The sequence below is a fragment of the Folsomia candida genome, unplaced genomic scaffold (assembly GCF_002217175.1).
Source record: "Folsomia candida strain VU population unplaced genomic scaffold, ASM221717v1 Fcan01_Sc033, whole genome shotgun sequence".
NCBI classification, from domain to species: domain Eukaryota; kingdom Metazoa; phylum Arthropoda; class Collembola; order Entomobryomorpha; family Isotomidae; genus Folsomia; species Folsomia candida.
Window position 1 is genome coordinate 1,229,645 of NW_019091225.1, and position 19,192 is coordinate 1,248,836.

General features: G+C 36.8%; 3 protein-coding genes and 1 long non-coding RNA gene across 5 annotated transcripts; 2 read left to right on the forward strand and 2 right to left on the reverse strand.

Annotated features, from left to right (window-relative positions):
- Positions 1-511: 511 nt before the first annotated feature.
- LOC110860634 (FMRFamide receptor) lies at positions 512-5,842 on the reverse strand. Of its 2 annotated transcripts, XM_022109709.2 has the most exons (12): positions 5,505-5,842; positions 5,156-5,407; positions 4,912-5,091; positions 4,664-4,812; positions 3,138-4,589; positions 3,029-3,065; positions 2,812-2,923; positions 2,463-2,672; positions 2,166-2,255; positions 1,986-2,090; positions 1,702-1,846; positions 512-788 (listed from the first exon to the last, which is right to left on the reverse strand). In XM_022109709.2, exons 5-12 carry the CDS (start codon positions 3,523-3,525, stop codon positions 712-714), a joined length of 1,164 nt encoding a protein of 387 aa, XP_021965401.1. In that variant the 5' UTR covers positions 3,526-4,589; positions 4,664-4,812; positions 4,912-5,091; positions 5,156-5,407; positions 5,505-5,842; the 3' UTR covers positions 512-711. The 2 variants fall into 2 exon arrangements, with proteins under 2 accessions (XP_021965401.1, XP_021965400.1); XM_022109708.2 differs by having other exon boundaries at positions 3,138-4,812.
- A 143-nt stretch (positions 5,843-5,985) lies between these two features.
- On the reverse strand, positions 5,986-8,739 carry LOC110860595 (protein lifeguard 1). Its single transcript, XM_022109659.2, has 7 exons — positions 8,383-8,739; positions 7,739-8,077; positions 7,390-7,650; positions 7,222-7,315; positions 7,075-7,157; positions 6,902-7,002; positions 5,986-6,823 (listed from the first exon to the last, which is right to left on the reverse strand). The coding sequence occupies exons 2-7, from the start codon at positions 8,026-8,028 to the stop codon at positions 6,738-6,740; spliced, it is 915 nt and encodes a 304-aa protein (XP_021965351.1). The 5' UTR covers positions 8,029-8,077; positions 8,383-8,739; the 3' UTR covers positions 5,986-6,737.
- A 7,326-nt stretch (positions 8,740-16,065) lies between these two features.
- Positions 16,066-17,396, forward strand: LOC118439306 (collagen alpha-2(VI) chain-like). Its single transcript, XM_035860522.1, has 5 exons — positions 16,066-16,215; positions 16,289-16,723; positions 16,796-16,876; positions 16,973-17,137; positions 17,208-17,396. The coding sequence occupies exons 1-5, from the start codon at positions 16,110-16,112 to the stop codon at positions 17,291-17,293; spliced, it is 873 nt and encodes a 290-aa protein (XP_035716415.1). The 5' UTR covers positions 16,066-16,109; the 3' UTR covers positions 17,294-17,396.
- An 866-nt stretch (positions 17,397-18,262) lies between these two features.
- On the forward strand, positions 18,263-19,189 carry LOC110860640. The gene is made up of 4 exons (XR_002548983.2): positions 18,263-18,355; positions 18,425-18,587; positions 18,665-19,010; positions 19,080-19,189. It is a non-coding gene; the product is annotated as an uncharacterized LOC110860640 (long non-coding RNA).
- Positions 19,190-19,192: the final 3 nt, after the last annotated feature.

A 19,192-nucleotide genomic window follows, 5' to 3' on the forward strand; every position in this document is an offset into this window, starting at 1 on the left:
TTGGAGATAACATCTCGCGGATCGACATATCCCATGGATGAATATTAGTTAAACTTCACGTTGCTTCATGTCCGTTGAGACGTACACAAGGACGTTGATGCCAAAGCCACGGCCGAACAAGTTTGCTCTCGTGCTTCGAGGTTAGATTAGATCGGGATGAATTCACTGATGTAGTTTTAGTTTCTGCTTTTCTTTTCACCACTTACTACTTTCCACACAGCCATTCTCATTATCCCACCCGTTCGATACACTTTCTTCGCTCGGGAGAAGAAGAATGTGCAATAATCATTTCATCCTTCGTTTTGAGTTTAGCATGACAATCCATAATCTCGTTCGGGGTGAAGATTAATGAAGACAAATGGCGTTGCTCTTTAGAGTTTCTTGTGGTTCGGTTGGTTGGTGAGAGAGGTGAAATGAGACGTGGATGAGAATTCGGGCAAGAAAAAGGGTTTAGATGAACTACCACAAAAACTGAGAGAGAAAGGAAGGAAGGAAATTTTGTAGACTGCACTTTTCTTGCTTTTTGGCTCTCTCAACTTTATTCTACTTGTTCTTTGGACCATATAATAATACAAAAGGGAGAAAAAGCAAAAGGTGAAAGTTGAGAATTATTGCTGCCTTTTACAAAAAGTAAACGAAATAATGGACCAAATCGCATTCACAATATTAATGCGAACAACTTTCTCCTTGTCTTGATGTCTTGGCTCCCAGCTAAAACTCGTTATTGTGATTTCCTACAACGCGAGCAAGATTTTTATCACGACGGGGAGGGTCGCGAATCCAGACACCTGTAAAACAAATATATGTAGTAAGAGTTATGGTGGATGATGATATTTATGCGAGGGGAATACAACCAAGACGCGAATTTCTTGGAGAAAGTCTCCCGTGTCTCAGTCTCAATATTTTCAGGGGATGGAGAGAGAGAAACATTTGGAATTCTAGTCTGGCCGGAGGAACAGTGGCCGCGGAAGCGTGGGGACAATGGAACAATGTCCCCACAGTTACTCGATGTCCCCATCATCTGTCCATGTTATACAAACCCCTCCCTCCCCTATCCTACAGTGTTAATGTCCCCACAGCTTCCACGGCCACTGCATCGGAAAGACTTATTATGTATGTGTCGCCTGCCCGTGTAGATATGACATGGACCATTTATTACAAAGGATTGTGATACGCATACAATTGTAAAATACGACTCGATTTGCAGACGACCAAGGACGAAGATTCCTCACACTTTCTCGTACATAAATGTGTCTCTAAAACTTTAATCACAGGTGTGCAGCATGTACATACGTCGTACTTACTTCGGATGGCGTGACACCGCGTCGTCATAAATTTGGGAGTGTGTGGTCGAGTGACGTATCGACATACGTGGCCCTTACATAAGAAGGCAATAAGGAATCTATTTCGAGTCCATTTCCAGTACTCATCATCATTATGAAAGATCGTAAAGTGACATACGTAATAAAATCGGGTATCCTGCTACTGCATGTTGGGGCTCATATTTCATAATTGAATTTTCGCCAGTTATTATGAGAGCGTCCAATTATAGTGACATGACATGGGGGCATTATGTACGTCAACTTTCCATGTATTGCTCATTTCATCAGGATTTGTGAATTTTGTTAATCTCGCTCGGGTTTATGTACTTGTGTGTAACCTTGAGATTCATTAATGTGAATTTAATTCTGGGAATTTTACCTGTGGTTGTAAAGATATCTTGTGACTGGGTCCCCAACGCCCTGCTGCAATCCATGCATCCCAAATTGTCAAATATGGAGCTCAACTCGTCCCGGAACTTGTGCCCGCAAAGGCAATAAATTAAAAAGTTAACGGCCGAGTTCACCTATAAAGGAAACGAATTGCAAATTAACTTCATGTATATACACTGCCGTGTTTATATACCGTCGTGCATTCGCGAGTTTGACTTTGTAAATGAATTGCTAAAGTTATAGTAATAATGAACTAATTTAATTTGTATTCACCGTGAGGAGAAAGTTCCCAACATCGTTCCAAATTGTGGGATACCGATAACCCGTGTAGTCCAACAAGTCCAACACCAAGTAGTCCAAGTTGCAAATTAGGAAGACCTTTCGTTTGCAAAAATTTGTCAAGATTTACCAAGATTTTGAAATTCTTTCTATTAATACAAGTTATGTATTTACGATAACCACGCCGATCAACATGGTGGAGAAAGAGGTGTCTCTTGACTGCGTGGTCGAAAGGGTTAAACCACCTTTTTTGATGTCTTTCAACTATAATTAGTTTAAAATTAGTGTACAGAATAATTAAGGAAACGAATCTTAACTAATGGGCGTACTCATGTCAAGCTATGCAAAATTCTCAAAATTTGCCATAATTTACGAAACGATATGAAAAACAAGTCATAAATGGGACATCATTATTACAATTTTGGTCTTGACGTGCCTGCGCCGATTAGCTTATCGTGCCAAATTTCTCACCCCCTTCCACACCAGGTAATTAATAATCGTTAACGTAATGACGGGAAAGAAGAACATTATTGTGATATAAGCCCAGAAAATGTAGTACTTCCGGTAGTACTTGTTGCCCTCCCGCAGTTCGGAAATGACCATTTGATACCGGATCTCGCCTTCGCCATCCTCATCCTCACTCGTACAAGTCACCGTGTGGTATTCGAACCACCGAGGAATCTAATTAATTAAGCAAAACCCCACACTCGTAAAAGGCCAAATTATTTTCATTATTCCGAATTTTCTCAGTCTGAGATGAACTGGATACATATATGATTTTATAAGCTACGCAATATATACATAGTATTTGTTTACGTACGTTGTACAGGACTGAAAACAAGATCATAATCATTGCCAACAGTCTCGCCTTCTTCGTCGTGCACAATCTCCTCGCCGTGTGTGGTCTAGATATGACCAGATACCGGTCAAATCTACAAGACATGGATAAATATTTACACACAATTAATAATCAGACATGGATTTTCAGATTAGATTTTTTGATAAAAATTAATGAATCCATTAAACACCACACTTACGCAATGGCTATAGTCATATATGTGCTGGCGGTGTGTGCTGCCGTAAAAAAAGTTCATTTTATGTATCATATATAAGTATTAACTGGCAATTAATGTACGATTTAATTACCGGTGAAGGTGAGCGGCCTCAAGTAGGGGCCGTACATGGGGAGGAAAACGTTGGTGTAGTCGTTGAAGATCTGGAACTGTGAGAATATGGAGAGGAGTCCGTACCTCATTAGTTTGACGATGAGATACACCGTGTCGACCAAGGTGAGTCCCAGGGTCAACACGGAGTAGGATGAGGACCGAAGTTTCTTCCGTGTCAGGACATAAGCACTAATTACATTTCCCGTGATCCCCCCCAGCGTCACAACCACGATGAGAAATCCCAGAGGAAAAAGGGGAAAGTAGGTTTGCGCACTGTCAACCGTATTAATTTCCGGTTTATTTCCAGACCCGTTCAGTTGACAGCCTTTTAGCCGAAAAAAATCATAGTCGTCCTCCGCAAGCGTCATAATGCTGATGATGTTATTAGTTTTTCTTCAAAGTTTAACTACTAGATAGGTAAACTAAATAACCCGGGATTCAAAACCCATTAAAAGTTGGAGAACAAAGTATTCCTGGTGAAAGGAAGAGATTCAACTTTTCCTCGGAGAGAAAATTATGTTATGTGAGTTCTTTTTTGTGGAAAGTAGGACGATAAAGGGTTTATTGCTTGGAATAAGATTGCTTAGTTGACATTGAGGTAAAAGTCTTGAAAATAAAATTTGATAGGGTAATAATTTTCATTATTTTATTAATACTGTCGAACCATGTACTTACTTACTTTACGCTCTCTTCTTACGATGAGTATTTGTTAAACATCTTTTAATCCGCGATCCATACATACATATCAGTCGTTATATTTAAATAAGATGAATTGCCATCTTAAATACAAACATGACATGCCAGCACGAAAAGCATTTGCATGAATATTATTAATATTATATAATCTTCTTCGTCCTTATGCATGTACATACTGATGTATGCACTGAAGTAGGAAAAGTGTTCAATTTATAACACATTAATTAATTACCAAATGTCACAAGCATGTAAGAATATACTAAAAACCACTCTGTCCAAATATTAGGCCTGCTTTCCTGCCATATTCACATACTTATTAACATTGCGAATATCTGTACTTATCAAAGTGAACACATATCCAACGGAACGACGATAAAATATTGAGTTGTTGGAGAAATTAAATTACCATATAAAAAGCATATTATTATATATCCTCATCATCTTGTGCATCATATTCTATGCATAAATTAACCAGGATGAAACACTTGTAAATGGACAGGATTCTTGGTACAATTTCATACCCATTTGCTTGGGTTACTTTCCATCCACCGATATTTATGTAAACACTCATCATCCATCGGTCATCATCGTTGTCGTCGTCGTCGTCGTCTTCTTATCACACTTTGACACACTCATGAATAATAAAAAATACCAGAGTCACAACATCAACACGTACATTCGAGTGAGTGAGCGAGGGCCAAAAAGCAAAGTATAAGTGCCAAGAATCCATGAGGTGCTATTACAATTCCATCATTCATGAGGAAGGCATTCCATAAAACGAAATGCATTTCACCACCACCAACCACATACATAATGGGATAATCTCGACACGTCAACCGATTCAAGCACGTCTTCACTAAGTCATCCATCCAGTTTATTCCGGTCCGTTCGTTCTAAGCACGGAGGAGAAGAAGGCCGGCCACGCCAAAGTAGATGACGCCTTGAATGATGGATAGCGACTGGAAGAAAAATCATCCGTTTTATTATTATGTAAAAGATAATCTGGTAATCCGGTCTGATACGGTATTTCAGGGAAAGAAAGTTGATCTTAATCTCACCCCAGCAGCCACTTTCTCCTCGTACAGTTGGTACGTACTGTTCGTCACGATATCAGCCACACACGGGATGACTTTCTCCCCGATTTCGGTGAATAACTTGTCAATGGAGATGGCAGAGTAGAGAAACATGGAGCCAGTGCCAATGACTAGAAGGCCAGTGATGCCATTATATACGATGTCCTGTATTTTTTTTGTAATTAGTTTGCCAAATTTTTAATACATAGATTTATTTGGTGTTCCTTACGGCGAGCTTGAAAAAGGTTTGGGACAACTGCCTGCTGAAAAGGTTTCCGACCAGGCCGAGCAGTGAGAGTGAAAAGGTGAAGAGGGCTACGACAATGAAGACTTTCTCTAAAAGAAGGCTCGGACAAGTGGCGTCTACTTTGATGGAGGTGTCATTTTTTAAAAGATCGCAGATCTGGTAAACTTCATTTTTCACCCAAGGAGAGGAAAAGTAGCTGTGACATCCGACACCGACAATTACAACGCCAACTATCTATGATTTAATAGATTTATAAAAATCTCATGTTTTCTTTGTCCATCTTTTTCAAAATTTTGCACGAGATGTCAAATAATCAATATGTATATCTTACCACAACTCCTAATTTGGCAAGGCCATACTCCCTCCCAAGGTAGGCCAAGTAAACCATAATAATTTGCAAATTGCAATATTTATCACTACATGGAGGTTTCCACTGAAAATAATTTTGCCATGAGTCGTTTCGGTCGCACGTTGATGACGGGTGACGGTGTGGAATAAGGATTACTCAGATAGACAAACATATAATAAAACAGATATAATCATTTGTTGCCGCATTACCTGAACCAAGGCAGATCAACATATTTAGATATGAATGATATCATTTTTGTTAGGATAACATTGATAAATAAATCGATCAACTCGTTTTCATCAGAGTTGGATGATATAGGGCAACCTTGAATATGCATGTTGCATTTATGTAGCTGGGATTTTGTAAATTAAATTATGCAAGTTTTCATGAGATCCGTTCTGTGAACAAATTCAGCCCATGACAAAAAATTGACGTAACAAACACATGTACATAAGACTGGATCTTATGGTAAATTATACAGTTAACAGTCATTTAATTGTTCAAACAGAGAAATATACGATTTTCAACTACCACCTTCCACGACTAATACGACAAATATTTACATAATACCTGTTAATGTAGAAGTATACAACGAAACAGTGTTTTTATGTTTGACAGTTAAAGCGAACAATTCATATTTGAGTCAATCTTAAACAAGTTCAATTATTACTAATTAACTCCATGAAATCACATCAAATAAATCCTCATCCTAATTATTGTAATTTGTAATCGTTTGCAAGTCTTGGCATAAATTCGTGGCTAAATATACTATGTAAAACTTAAGGGAACAGGAAAATGGAACAATCAAAAATATAGAAATAAATCCAGCACTTCTATATGGTCATCGTAGAAAATTGACATGCCTTACCGACGGGTAAGTTAAAATATTTAAGAAGCGTCCGTCTTTACAATTTTGTAAAAGTACTACCAAACGTACTTCCTATTTCTTAGAGTTTCGAATAGAAAGGTGAGACATTTTTTGTTCAGAGCATCAATTTTATACGTAATACACAATTTTGTTCAATATTTTACATACCGTCGCCGGAAGAGACGTTGGCTGAGTTCATCAATTTTTAGTTGCATGCGTTTTATAAATCTAAACGAAGATCCAATTCGAAACTAGTGTAACAACGTACGTAAATATATAATAGTATAGTATACATATAAGCTTTAGTAGTAGTCGATCCATATAACTGCAGATGGGTCCCACTTTATTTAGTCTCGACTTCCGAAGAGTCGAAGCAGGTACAAGAAGATCATTATGATGTCCATGTAGATATTCAAAGCAGCAAAGATGTATTCTTGAGAAAATAGTAAATTATTATATTATTCGACCAATTACTATCATCCTGTAATGAACTATGTATCGAAATACTAACCTTCAGGACTGATGCTCATCTTATGGTTTCCTCCAATCATCAACTGAGTATCGTAGACCAGGTAGACCGAGAAGAGCAGAGCACCAGCACCAGCCAAGAACCTTGGAGAAAATAACGAGTTGATTTTATATTATGTATGGATACAAGTAAATTTTATGTAATTGAAATCTAACAATTGGAACGTCGGACCCATGAAGATAGCCAGAATGGAGAATACAAAGAGGACCAAACAGCACACAAACAACGCTCCGCCCATCTTAAAAAATAAATTTAATTAGAATTAGTATTATAGCGTTCATTTGAAACTTATAAATTCTAACCATTGTGAAATCCCATTTTGTTTGGAAGGAGAAAATGGTGAGTCCAACACACACTACAACGGTGATTCCGGCGGCTGTAACTACATCCTTGGCACTGTGACATTATAATTTAATGGTTATTAAAATGTTTCCCGTAATTTGCATAATTAATTGTTATCAATAACTCACTGGTAATGTGATGCAACGACCCCAATCACGATTCCATAAGTCAGAGTGAACAGACCCAACAGGATCATGTTGTGTGGCGACTTGCGACGCAGATTTTCACAACAAGCCAATGCAAACAGGAGGACAATCGCAATTACGTAGGTCACGATTGGGAATGCGTAATTCTGTCGCACCCACAGCCTCACCCCGTCGTGCAGGACGAAGAGGGCGATGAGTAAAGTGGTCAACAGCAGTTGTACAGATAAGATTCCGTACACTTTTCTACGAGAAAATACATCAAAAATAAAATTAATATTGGATCGCTCCTCATCTTATCTTGGTGGTAATTTTCTTTCACTAATTTACTCACCGAATGAATGCCATTCGAATAGTTTTCTCCGAAAAGTCGATTCCATGCAGGTCATCTCCGTAGGAGGATCCACTTTCATTGGAGTACGGCTTCGGACCACCACTTTCATTGGGGGGCATGTTGTATCCAGTGTGGGATGACTCGGGAAATACGAATCCTGCTGCGGGGGGTGGGGCTCCATATCCGGCCCCGTATCCAGATGGCTGTCCGCCCGCAAATCCGGTTTGAGGAAATGCTCCCGGATTTGTAAACCCTTGATTTGGAGGGTAGGGCCCTTGTTTAGTGTCCATTGTTGTACACTGCTTATCAGGTTCGATGATGATTAGTCAAAACGTTTGTCTAAAGTATTGAGAAAGTAAATTATTTATAAACCATTGGTTATCGTAGCACCAGAAAACTTCAAGCTTTTCAAATTACTCGGTTTTATGAGAAATCTACTGCTAAAACTACTTGCTAGATATAACACACGTACTATGTTGCATAGTCTATGTATAAAAGAAAGTAAAGTATTCCATATTCTATTTGCAAATTAAAAATAAATATTTGCTATTTAAAGTTAATTTTCCGTATAGCCACTTATTAGCTCATTTTTACCCCCCTAACTTTACCACCCATCAATTCAATCAATTCCAGTGACAAATTACCTCTTCTGATTATCCAATCCAGCAATATTTCGAATTTTCAAATATTATAATTTTGTACACAAAATTTTCTCCAAATTAGAAAATGAGAGCTGCTGATTTCCTATTCCCTGCTGCTGGCTGTCTACTCATATATTTAGTTAGTGAGCAATATCCGTTTATTGACACACAACTCCAACAAACAAGTCTCACGTCGTACAAAATGTTGAAAAATTATTCAATTTTTTAGAACATTCTTTTGAAAGATATTTTTTGATTTGTCGTCTATTTTGTATTTTTGATAAGGTATGATTTTGCCATAAGGAATGATGCGTAATGATGAATGAGGACGAGATGCTTGAACTGGGTCTACGTTTAAATTCTGCGAAATGTTGCAAATATCGGAATCGAACTGTTCTCGAGTCTCAATAAGCGTTGTTTTTGCCTGTAGTTTGTCAGGGAAAGCAGCAAACTTTCTCCAAATCATGTATCGGATGTCAAGGATTGTTGTTTGATTGGTACAATATGCCACGTAGAATAATTTCATTATTCCGCTCGTTGCATTATTTATGGAACGTGCAGATCGATTAATCCTAGAATTTTGCATATACAAAGAAAATTATACCCGACTTTGTAAAACCGGAAAATGTTTTTCATTCCGATAAAATGCACAAAATGATGATGGTTTTGATTATTTAAAGTGGTATCAATTTTCTTATTGACATACATACATGTTCTGCATGTTTTTCCTACAGTTCAACAGGTGAATATTTTTAAAACCAATTTTGAAAAGAACTCTGGGGGGTTGGACCTCCAATTTTACGTTCGGCAAAATCAATTAATTTGTAAATATGGAATTTAATGTTTGGGACCTGTTATGAATGATTCTATATGTTTTAAAGCACTATTGCTTGACTTAAATGCTTTTACTTTTTAGAAGTCCTTTATTTTATTGCATGAAAACCGTGTAAATTTTCGAAATAAGTTTTAAAATTTAGCATGAATAGTAATTTATCCTAATTTTTGTTCAGCATAATCACTATAAACCTATAATTAATTATTACCATCCAGAGCTCCACGCTCCCGAGAAAAATTTGTTCATAAATGAGAAATAGTTAAAACGCTCGGAAATGTCGAAATTTCAGTTTTGACGTAAACAATATTATGTTTTATGTATCCTGGATCTTGTTTTTATTCTTGGAGTAAATTATCGGACAGTACAAAGATTTATCTTACATATTTCATTTTCAATCTCATTTAATATTGCATGCAAGTGTGATTACATCAACCAAGTCTTTGCCATCTTCCGAGGCGTCGTCTTCGTGCGAACTGATTCAGTTCAACTGAAGTGGTTTATAAACGTTCGTTGTAGAATCTGTCGACATAAATTTCATATCCCTCAAATTCTCAATTTTATCCAATGATTGGAAACACCCGACTCGTGAAGCGAATAGAATTTCAGAAAAACATTTTTGTCTGGCCAGCCATGATGTCGTTGATAAAGGGTTTCTTTACTGATTCCCACCAATTTTTGACTTTTTATTCGAGATCGCAATTGCTATCTTTACGTTCAGAATCATGCAAAGGGTGGAGATAAAAGTGAGCGTCCCATGCAATCGCCATCTCAAAACTTGTAGTAAACTAAACTCACAATGTCAGTCTTGTTATTGGCGTCTTTAGTCTTTAGTGTATGGTCTTATCAAAAAATCTACTTTCGCCCTATTATTGAGATCCATAAAATACTCGTAAATAATATACTTGGATATAATCATAGGTGTTTGAGGAATCCAAAAATTGTCACCAGAGAAATTTATCACATATAACAAACAGGGAAAAATTTGTTGAGAATAATTTTAAATTTGATAATATTTATTGCATTATTGGGAATGTACTCGTAATGAGAGAGCAGTGCAAAATATATGAGATTGCATGAATACAACTACTTGATTATAATTAATCAATAAAGTCATTATTTTGAAGCACAACACAATTACGAGTAGATGAGAATTGTACATAAATATTTTCTATTAGTTCTTTCAAGTTGCATAATAACATTATTCGAGCATGCAGTATTGTCAGAATATTTGTAATTCATGCTCGACGAACTTTGGACGAAATCTTTAATTTTTATAGAAATAATTGGATAAACTCTTCCATCGTATCATTGTCTGACGCACTCTACACGGTCAAAGTTGCAATACAATCGTTCTGATCTTCAAGTTGTCGAAGAAAGTCCAATACTATCCACATTCCGATTGTTTTGAAGAGAATTGAACTCAAAACTATAGTCATTTTTCTTGACGATAATGTTAGGGTCCAGTTGGCCATGAAAAGAATAACTCCACAACCCATAAATACAGCGATTTGGTAGATTAGCCACAATTTGCATATTCCCATATTTCTCTATTTATCATGTATTTCAGAATGTTATTTATGCATAAGACGTATTATTTGTCCCACATTTCAATAATAGACTCACATGACGGACGCCATCCAAGAGAAGTATTCCCATAAGCAGAGGTAGAAGATACGACACTGTATGAATATAATGCAAATTATTAAAAATATAAAACTATTTCTAATCCAATTCTTATGCGGACTGAAAAATCCAAGCAGTCCATAATTCCATTTTTCTTCATCAGAGTTCACAGGCCCCTCTGCTGCTGCCTCTGTTAGAAATCCTAGCAGCCAAAATATACGCAATGCCTGAAAACTCGACGACACTATCTTATTAGTTTGAAATATTTATGTATGAAGCTTGATTAGAGGTTCTGAAGACTCACAAGATTGAAGAATGCAAATATTTCTGCTTTCGAAATGTTTGAGAAATGCATAAGAAATGCGACGGTTCTACCCATTTTTGTGTACTTGCACGTATAGGTACGACCGCCAGCTATATTACTACATAGATATTTAGTATTTGGTTGAATCAGCACTGGCGACAAGCTTTTTGAATACTGATTTTTCATTGCGGTCTGTTTATTGTAAGAGTTCAATGAAAAGCTACATACATACTTTTATTGTGAATTAATATTAAAATATTTACGGTTAAGATTATTAAACAAACACAATACCTCAACAATCATAAAGTTCAGATTAAGTGGAATCTAAAACTATTCATTATTCGACCCTGTATATGCATACCCTTTCACAACATGTTCTACATACAAATATAACTAACTAGCCTATAAGCCCGTCCTAACGACGGGCCAAACTTCAAATTATACACGAACATATAAAATTTACAAAAGTAAGGCAGTACGTATGGGAGCGTCCATAAATCACGTGATCGATTTTTGGACAATTTTGACCCCCTCCCCCCCCTTGGTGACCAATGGTGATAAATCCATTACCCCCCCCCCCCCGTGGTCACGTGACAGGTTACACATTAAACCTAACTTACTGTAAAACGCATGAAACCTATTTTTCGCCAAGTGTGATTTTTTGTGGCGGATTTTTTTCGCAAAAAGTTTTTTCGCTAAACTGACCTATTTCCGACATGACAACCCATAGCACAAATTAATTCAATAATAATATTCCTGTGTTTTTTTAAATCCAGTTAAATTAAATTTTAAAATTATCGAATGAGTAAGTATACAAAGTAATTTAACATTCATGACATCTTAAGGACAACTGCATACACTTTATTTCTGAAAGAATAATGAGAGTTCTATTAATGTGCACTGAAATTTGGAAGAGTGGTACATATATGCACACCAGACCCAAGATTGTCAAGTAAAAATTTAAAAATACGCCGCATAACGAATTTTAGATAAAAGAGGTTCACTATTAAGTAAATACATATTATTAAACTTATTTAAGGCGCGTGATAGTATGCGAAGAGACTTTATTGTTACTCTCTTCACATTTACTGACCTCAGAAATTAAAAGCAAAACTTTTCGTGGCATGTCACGTGACTGCCGACCATTACCCCCCCTTGGTGATAATTAGTGACAAATTTCAGACCCCTCCCCCCCCTATGATCGATCACGTGATTTATGGACACTCCCTATGTAGCTCGCAACGTGTTAATCTTCATGAAAATTATAATTTCCGAGTAAGCCATCAGTAAATATAATTCCGTGAGTGATGAAGTAGTGAGGGTTCTCCTGACATAAGTGATGAAGTAGATACAATGTTTGGTTTTGGTTGTTTGGAAATTCTTTTATGTTGCCAAGGAAATTTTTTATGTTGGGAAGCGTCCATAAATCACGTGATCGATCAAGGGGGGGGAGGGGTGTGAAATTTGTCACCTGTTATCATCAAGGGGGGGGATGCAAGCACGTGACAGACAAGAAAAGTTTTTCTTTTAATTTCGAAATAAACAGGATAATATGTATTTAATCGTTAACCTCTTTAATCTTAAATTCGTAATAAGGCGCATTTTAAAATTTTTACTTGACAATCTTGGGTCTGAATAAGACCGTCTGATTTGCATACATCTTAATTTTTTTCAAATTTCAGTGCACATTCATAGAACTCTCATTATTCTTTCAGATAATAAGTGTATGCAGTTGTCGTTAAGATGTCATGAGTTTTAAATTACGTAATGTAATGTACGTACTTACTGAAAAGACCCAGGAATATTGGTATTGGATTAATTTGTGCCGTGTGTTGTCCTGTCGGAAATAGGCCAATTTGGCGAAAAAACTTTTTCCGGAAAATAATCTGCCACAAAAAATCACACTTGGCGAAAAATTGGTTTCATGACTGTAAACCTAAACCAATGAGTTAGGTTTAATGTGTATCCTGTCTGTCACGTGACCGTGGGGGGGGGGTAATGAATTTAACACCACTTGTCACCAAGGGGGGGAGGGGGTCGTAATTGTCGTATAATCGATCACGTAATTTATGGACGCTCCCTTGCTAAGAAAATTTTTTTATGTTGCGAAGAAAATTTTTTAACGTTGCTAAGGAAATTTTTTTATGTTGCTAAGGAATTTTTTAACGTTGCTAAGGAATTTTTGTAACGTTGCGAAGGAATTTTTGTAACGTTTGCGAAGGACTTTTTTCCCGTCATATTCACAATCATAATCATTTTATTCAAAATCATATTCATAATCATATTCATACCAATAATCATTTTCATAGTCATATTCATATCATATTCATAATTATAATCATATTCATAATCATATTCATAATCATTTTCATAATCATATTCATAATCTTATTCAAAATCATAATTATATTCATAATCATATTCAGACATCGAATCTGTTCTCTCATTGGTGGAGCCAGAAAGCCGGCATCCAATCAGAATGCAGGAATGTCACGGAAAATTTTACGGGATGGGCATTTCGAAATTATAATATAGATTAGATATTATCGTGTGTGTTACTCGAGTAATAGGCTGTGTTAAATAAAATAATCTGAAAGAAACGCAGCGAGACTTCCGTTGTAAGCAATTAATTACCGCCGGGAAAGTGGCCATCATAATTTTGGAACTTTTTAAAGTAGGGGAGAACATTGTCGTATTTCCATTGCGGATCGCCCGTAAGGGATGCCCAGTTGTCGAAGTCTTTCGGATTTCCGCGCATGTAAATCATATGATTCAGATTTGAAGTCCCTCCAAGCGATTTTCCACGAGGCCATGGCGTTACCTAAATATTGGAGCAATGATTTAGATACTAATTGTTGCAAAAAATATGCCAGTTTACCTACGTTATTTTCATACGGTAAGCATGAGTTATTCTGTGGAACAGTTTTGTAGACCCAGTCGGTCACGCACGGGATTATTGAGAATTAGCCCGGATAAGTAAGGAACATCTTCCGTTATCAACGGGTCACCGCCCGCTTCAAGCAGCAACACTGCATAATAGCGTATAAATTAGAATTGCTTGTTAATTAAAGTACTTGTACGCCTTTACAATTGTACAATTTTGACCCGATTTATTTGGCATTTACTGAGCAGAAAAGTACCAAATATTTTCGTACTGAATTTCATATCAAAACATTTTGAGTCTTTCTGTAGAATAAAAAACCTACAGTGCAGACTCCATATAGCCCGAGGGACATAGTCCCTGACTCAATAAGTCCGAGCCCGCTTCTAATTTTTTTCCGAATTGACCGACATACCTAATAGCACAAACTTCCGCGTTGTGGATGGTCAAAAACTATATGTGTTGTATTTTTGTGTCATTTTTAACCCGAGTCAGGGCTTATGGAACCGTCATGTCCGTCCGTCCGTCCGTCTGTCTGTCCGGCACGATAGAGCCAAAACGGCTGAACCGATTGACTTTAAATTTTTACCATATGCATATTGGACAAAGTTATTAAACGAGTTCGAAGATGGGCGAAATGGGTCTAGTGGTTGACCGGTGGGGGTCACCTGAGTGGGTGGGGTATTATGCACCAAAATTTCAAAATTGTTGTAGAGAGCTGAAATTTGGTACAGAGGTTGCTAATGGCTCCTACTGTTCATCCAGTATTATTAGTCGCAAAAAATTCTGAAAGGTTACCTGGCAGATTATTTATTTTTCAATTAGCAACCAAATAACCTCTCAGAAAATTTTCCAAGAAATTGCGACTATTAATATTGGATGAACAGTAATAGAAAAAAATAACTTCAGGTTGGAAAAATTTTCATCTTGAGTGACCCTATGGGGGTGACCCATACCGATTTTTCAAAACCATCATATCGAACTGAAAATTGGTGGAGAGGTTGCTTATGGGTCTTATCTTAATGAAAGAATATGATATGATATTGGTAAAATTGTTATCTGGAGCGACCCTATGGGGTGACCCATACCGATTTTTAGAAATTGCTTTAAAAAGATGAAATCCGGCACAATGATACTTAATGGCTTCTAATTAAAGAATATGAAGTCAAAAGTGAGCAAAGTGCGACCAGAGTGACCCTATGGGGTGACCCATACTGATTTTTCATAATCGTTATATCGAGCTGAAATTTGATATGGAGGCTGAAAAAGTGAAAACCACTGCTGGGTAGCACATGCATACAGCTTAGAACTAAAGAAGCCCACTGGTGGTCAAGGCACATGATTTGTAACTAATTCAAAAATTCAAAAATGGTAGAAACTATCTAAGAAACTTTTGACCATCCACAACGCGGAAGTTTGTGCTATTATGTCGGTCAATTCGGAAAAAAATTAGAAGCGGGCTCGGACTTATTGAGTCAGGGACTATGTCCCTGACTCGGGCTATATGGAGTCTGCACTGTAGGTTTTCAACATAATCAAATTTTAACGAGTTGTGGTTGTAGTCAAAAAATGGAATTTTCAAAATTTTCAAAAAATGCAGTTTTTGGACAATATCTCGAGAACTGCTGAGGTACGACGTCGATATTCTTGTAGATTCTTTATGTACGCAATTACAAAATTTGGAGGTATTTGAGGTAATATACGCAAATATTGGTATACACAAATTGCGTATTTGTACTAGTATATGCTATGAATTGTACCTGCTACAAGTTTCATGCTATGAACCGTCTGGCACCCGTCATAAATTACTACTAGTATCTGTAAGATTGTATTTTTAATTTAGAATTACGTGTTTATCATTATGCGAAAAATTATATTGTCGTTGAAAGCGTTATTCAATTAATTTCAGTGTTGATATTAGAATGCATGTAAAATCATAACGGGCTACAAATCTATTTTTAACATGTTCTAACGGTTTTTCAAGCCTGTATTTGGTATTTAACGTGTTCTGATACTGCATTTCAGTGCAATTCTGCAATTTACTTAATACATTTAACTGCAACAACAGTCATAGAATTGGAATTAACATGTCAAAATTACTCCAACTAATTGTAATGTTTAATATCGCATTAATATTATCCGATAAGTGTAGTAGTGCTTTTGGATCGCAAAACTTCCAACCATTTAAATTAGGTTCTTGGAAAAAACGTATAAAATTTTCCAAAAGAAACACGCCTAAAAAATAATTGACCCATTTTTTTGTCAGATTCTACCCTCCGAATAATTTCATCCGCCCCTACTCCATCTGGATTAAGGTTTGGCTGTGTAACGGAAAAGAATCAAGATTACGACGAAATTCTGGAATTGTTTGCCCAACACGATGAATCAGGTCGGAGGGAAGTTGCGCGACTAGACTTTTCCTCACCCACGCTTCTACGCACTTCCAGTTTGGATGACATCTCAGGATTATATGAATGGCCGGAAGAATGCATTTCGGGACTAATTTCATCCCCATCCCCGGAAATACCTCACCATCACGGCACAAAAGATGAACTTGACCAGAGTCTGAACAATGGCGACGACGAATCATTGGCATCCTTATTCTTCGGAGGGTGCAATTGTCCTCCCGGTCCTGATGGAAGAGATGGCCCAGCTGGACTTATGGGCTTAATTGGTGTGACTGGAAATCCAGGAAAAGATGGTGAAATTTATTAAGTGGCTGTAGCTACGTATTTAAATATGTACTTAAAATAATAATACGCATGTACTTTAGGAAGTAATGGGCTGCCAGGAAATCGAGGAAGGATCGGACGGAAAGGAGAACCAGGATATCGGGGTGCAAGAGGAGATAAAGGTCATTTTCGTTAATCATGATATGGCAATCCATCAAACCCTGGTTGGGGATGATTTTATGCAATATGTAAATATTCTGATGATCGTTTTCATTCAGGTGATCGTGGGGACGTTGGGGATATGGGTTCCCCAGGAAAAGATGGACTGGATGGCCTCTCAGGAAGGAATGGTCGAAGCGTGACCTACGTCAGTGGTGGTCGTGGTGGAGGGAATGGTACTTTGCATACAAATTCGAATGATAATTCCACGTCATCTTCTTCAGGTAAAATTAAGAGTATTTGATAATGTACATATTTAGTTGTCATACTGAATCCTACTTTATCTCAATTTAGAGCAAAATTTTCTCCGAACCACAACCAATGGAAAAGTTTCCCAGATTCCTATCGTTCTTACAATCAAACAAAACAATAGGAAGTAATAAGTTAGTAAAAATAGGGATATCACACGATGTTCAAATATTTCGAATTAAGCGAAAAATTATTTTTTAATGGAATTTTGTAAAAAAAATGTATACATAAAAAATGCAAATCTGAATTTTAGTTCAAACTTAAATATATTTTATACATAATATTAATATGGAGTAAGAAGGAGGACACGGGCATGCTTCTAATTAGATTGAGTTTATTGGCTATAATTAATTGACCTGAATTCGCATTTCCTTATTAACTTGTGCAATAACCCATGAAGCTAAACTTTTGCATACTAATCGCATCTTCCACCATTTGTTTATGAACAACTTTGACAGTGTCTACCTTTTTCAGGAATTTTGGTTTAAAATATAAATAAGATGTTCAAGTTTTTGATCCCAAACCGTAATTATTTTTTAATACTGCTCCTAATAATTTCTCCCATATTCGGTTCATGGCAAGACGAAGAAGAAACACAATTTGAAGATAATTCTCCATCCGATCACATTGAGACGAGGACAAGTGATGGCGTCTGCACTTTGGACAAAGCGTGTCAAGCCATATCCTCTTTAGAAATTGTCTCTTTGTTAACGTGCACTTGTATGCGGGGTTTGAGTTTGAATTGTTGCGTCTCAACTTTCCCTTCCCCCATACATTCAAATGGCGATTTTGAAACCCATAGATCTCTGTGGGTTTTCTACAATATGAAGATTTTAATGCACATAAAAATCGATAATTTTTAGGTTTACAAAGTTAGGACTGTAGAATTTTGATTTTTTTCTTAAATGAGAAAATATTTAGTTTTTACTGATTATTTTGCATCTATTTCATATTTATTTCCTGATGGAAGAAAAAAATCAAAATTCTACAGTCCTAACTTTGTAAACCTAAAAATTATCGATTTTTATGTGCATTAAAATCTTCATATTGTAAAAAACCCACGGAGATCTATGGGTTTCAAAATCGCCATTTGAATGTATGGGGGAAGGGAAAGTTGAGACGCAACAATTCAAACTCAAACCCCGCATACAATGCCACCTTAACGAGACGAATTTTGTCATTAGAACAGCCTTGTAAGGAAACTAACCAAAATCGATCTTAAACAAAGGGATTTCTTTAAAAATTGGATTACTTATTTGCAGTGTGGAAAATTTCTTCTCATAATTTCCGGTGGCCGTTCTGCTCAAATTTGAAGGAGGGAGGCCCCTGCAACTGCACGGCTCAAAGTCTGCACGTCAACTGCTGGCGTCTTTCACTTCACGAACTTCCTGCCACGCAAACAATCCCGTTCGACACTGCATTTCTGTACTCATAAAAATATCTAACCAGATTTAACAATTTATTCCCGTACAAAATTGTCAACACTTTTTCTTTCTGTGTAGAGATCTGAGTTCCAACAAACTCCAGGCAATTCATCGCCATTCGTTTCTAGGGCTAAGTCGCCTTGTTCAATTGTACATAGAATGTAACAGAATTTCCGTTCAAATAATAAACATTTTATGTCGACAATACTTGGCAAACTTGATTAATTGTGTTGATAAACATTGGTCAATTGTTTTCCAAGTCCCATTTATTTATGTATACGAAATGAATAAAGTTCTAAAAGTAATCAACTATTTTCTATCGCATCCACTAAGAATTTTACCTTTTTCGCAACATATTTAGTTTCTTGAGGGGAAACCAAATTCGCGATAAAAATGTCAGACTTGGTCATGCTACTGGTGAAAGGTGACAACTTTTACCTATTCGTTTTTTGACCTGAAATTCCGCTTACAATCGAATTTGTCATATTTCTAGAGTTTATATTTGCTTCGTTGGCAGTCATAACTATGAAATTGACCTCGTTCCTGGCTGCGATTAATTATTCGACTGACCTGGCTACTAACCCAAACCAAATTGGAGATCAGGCC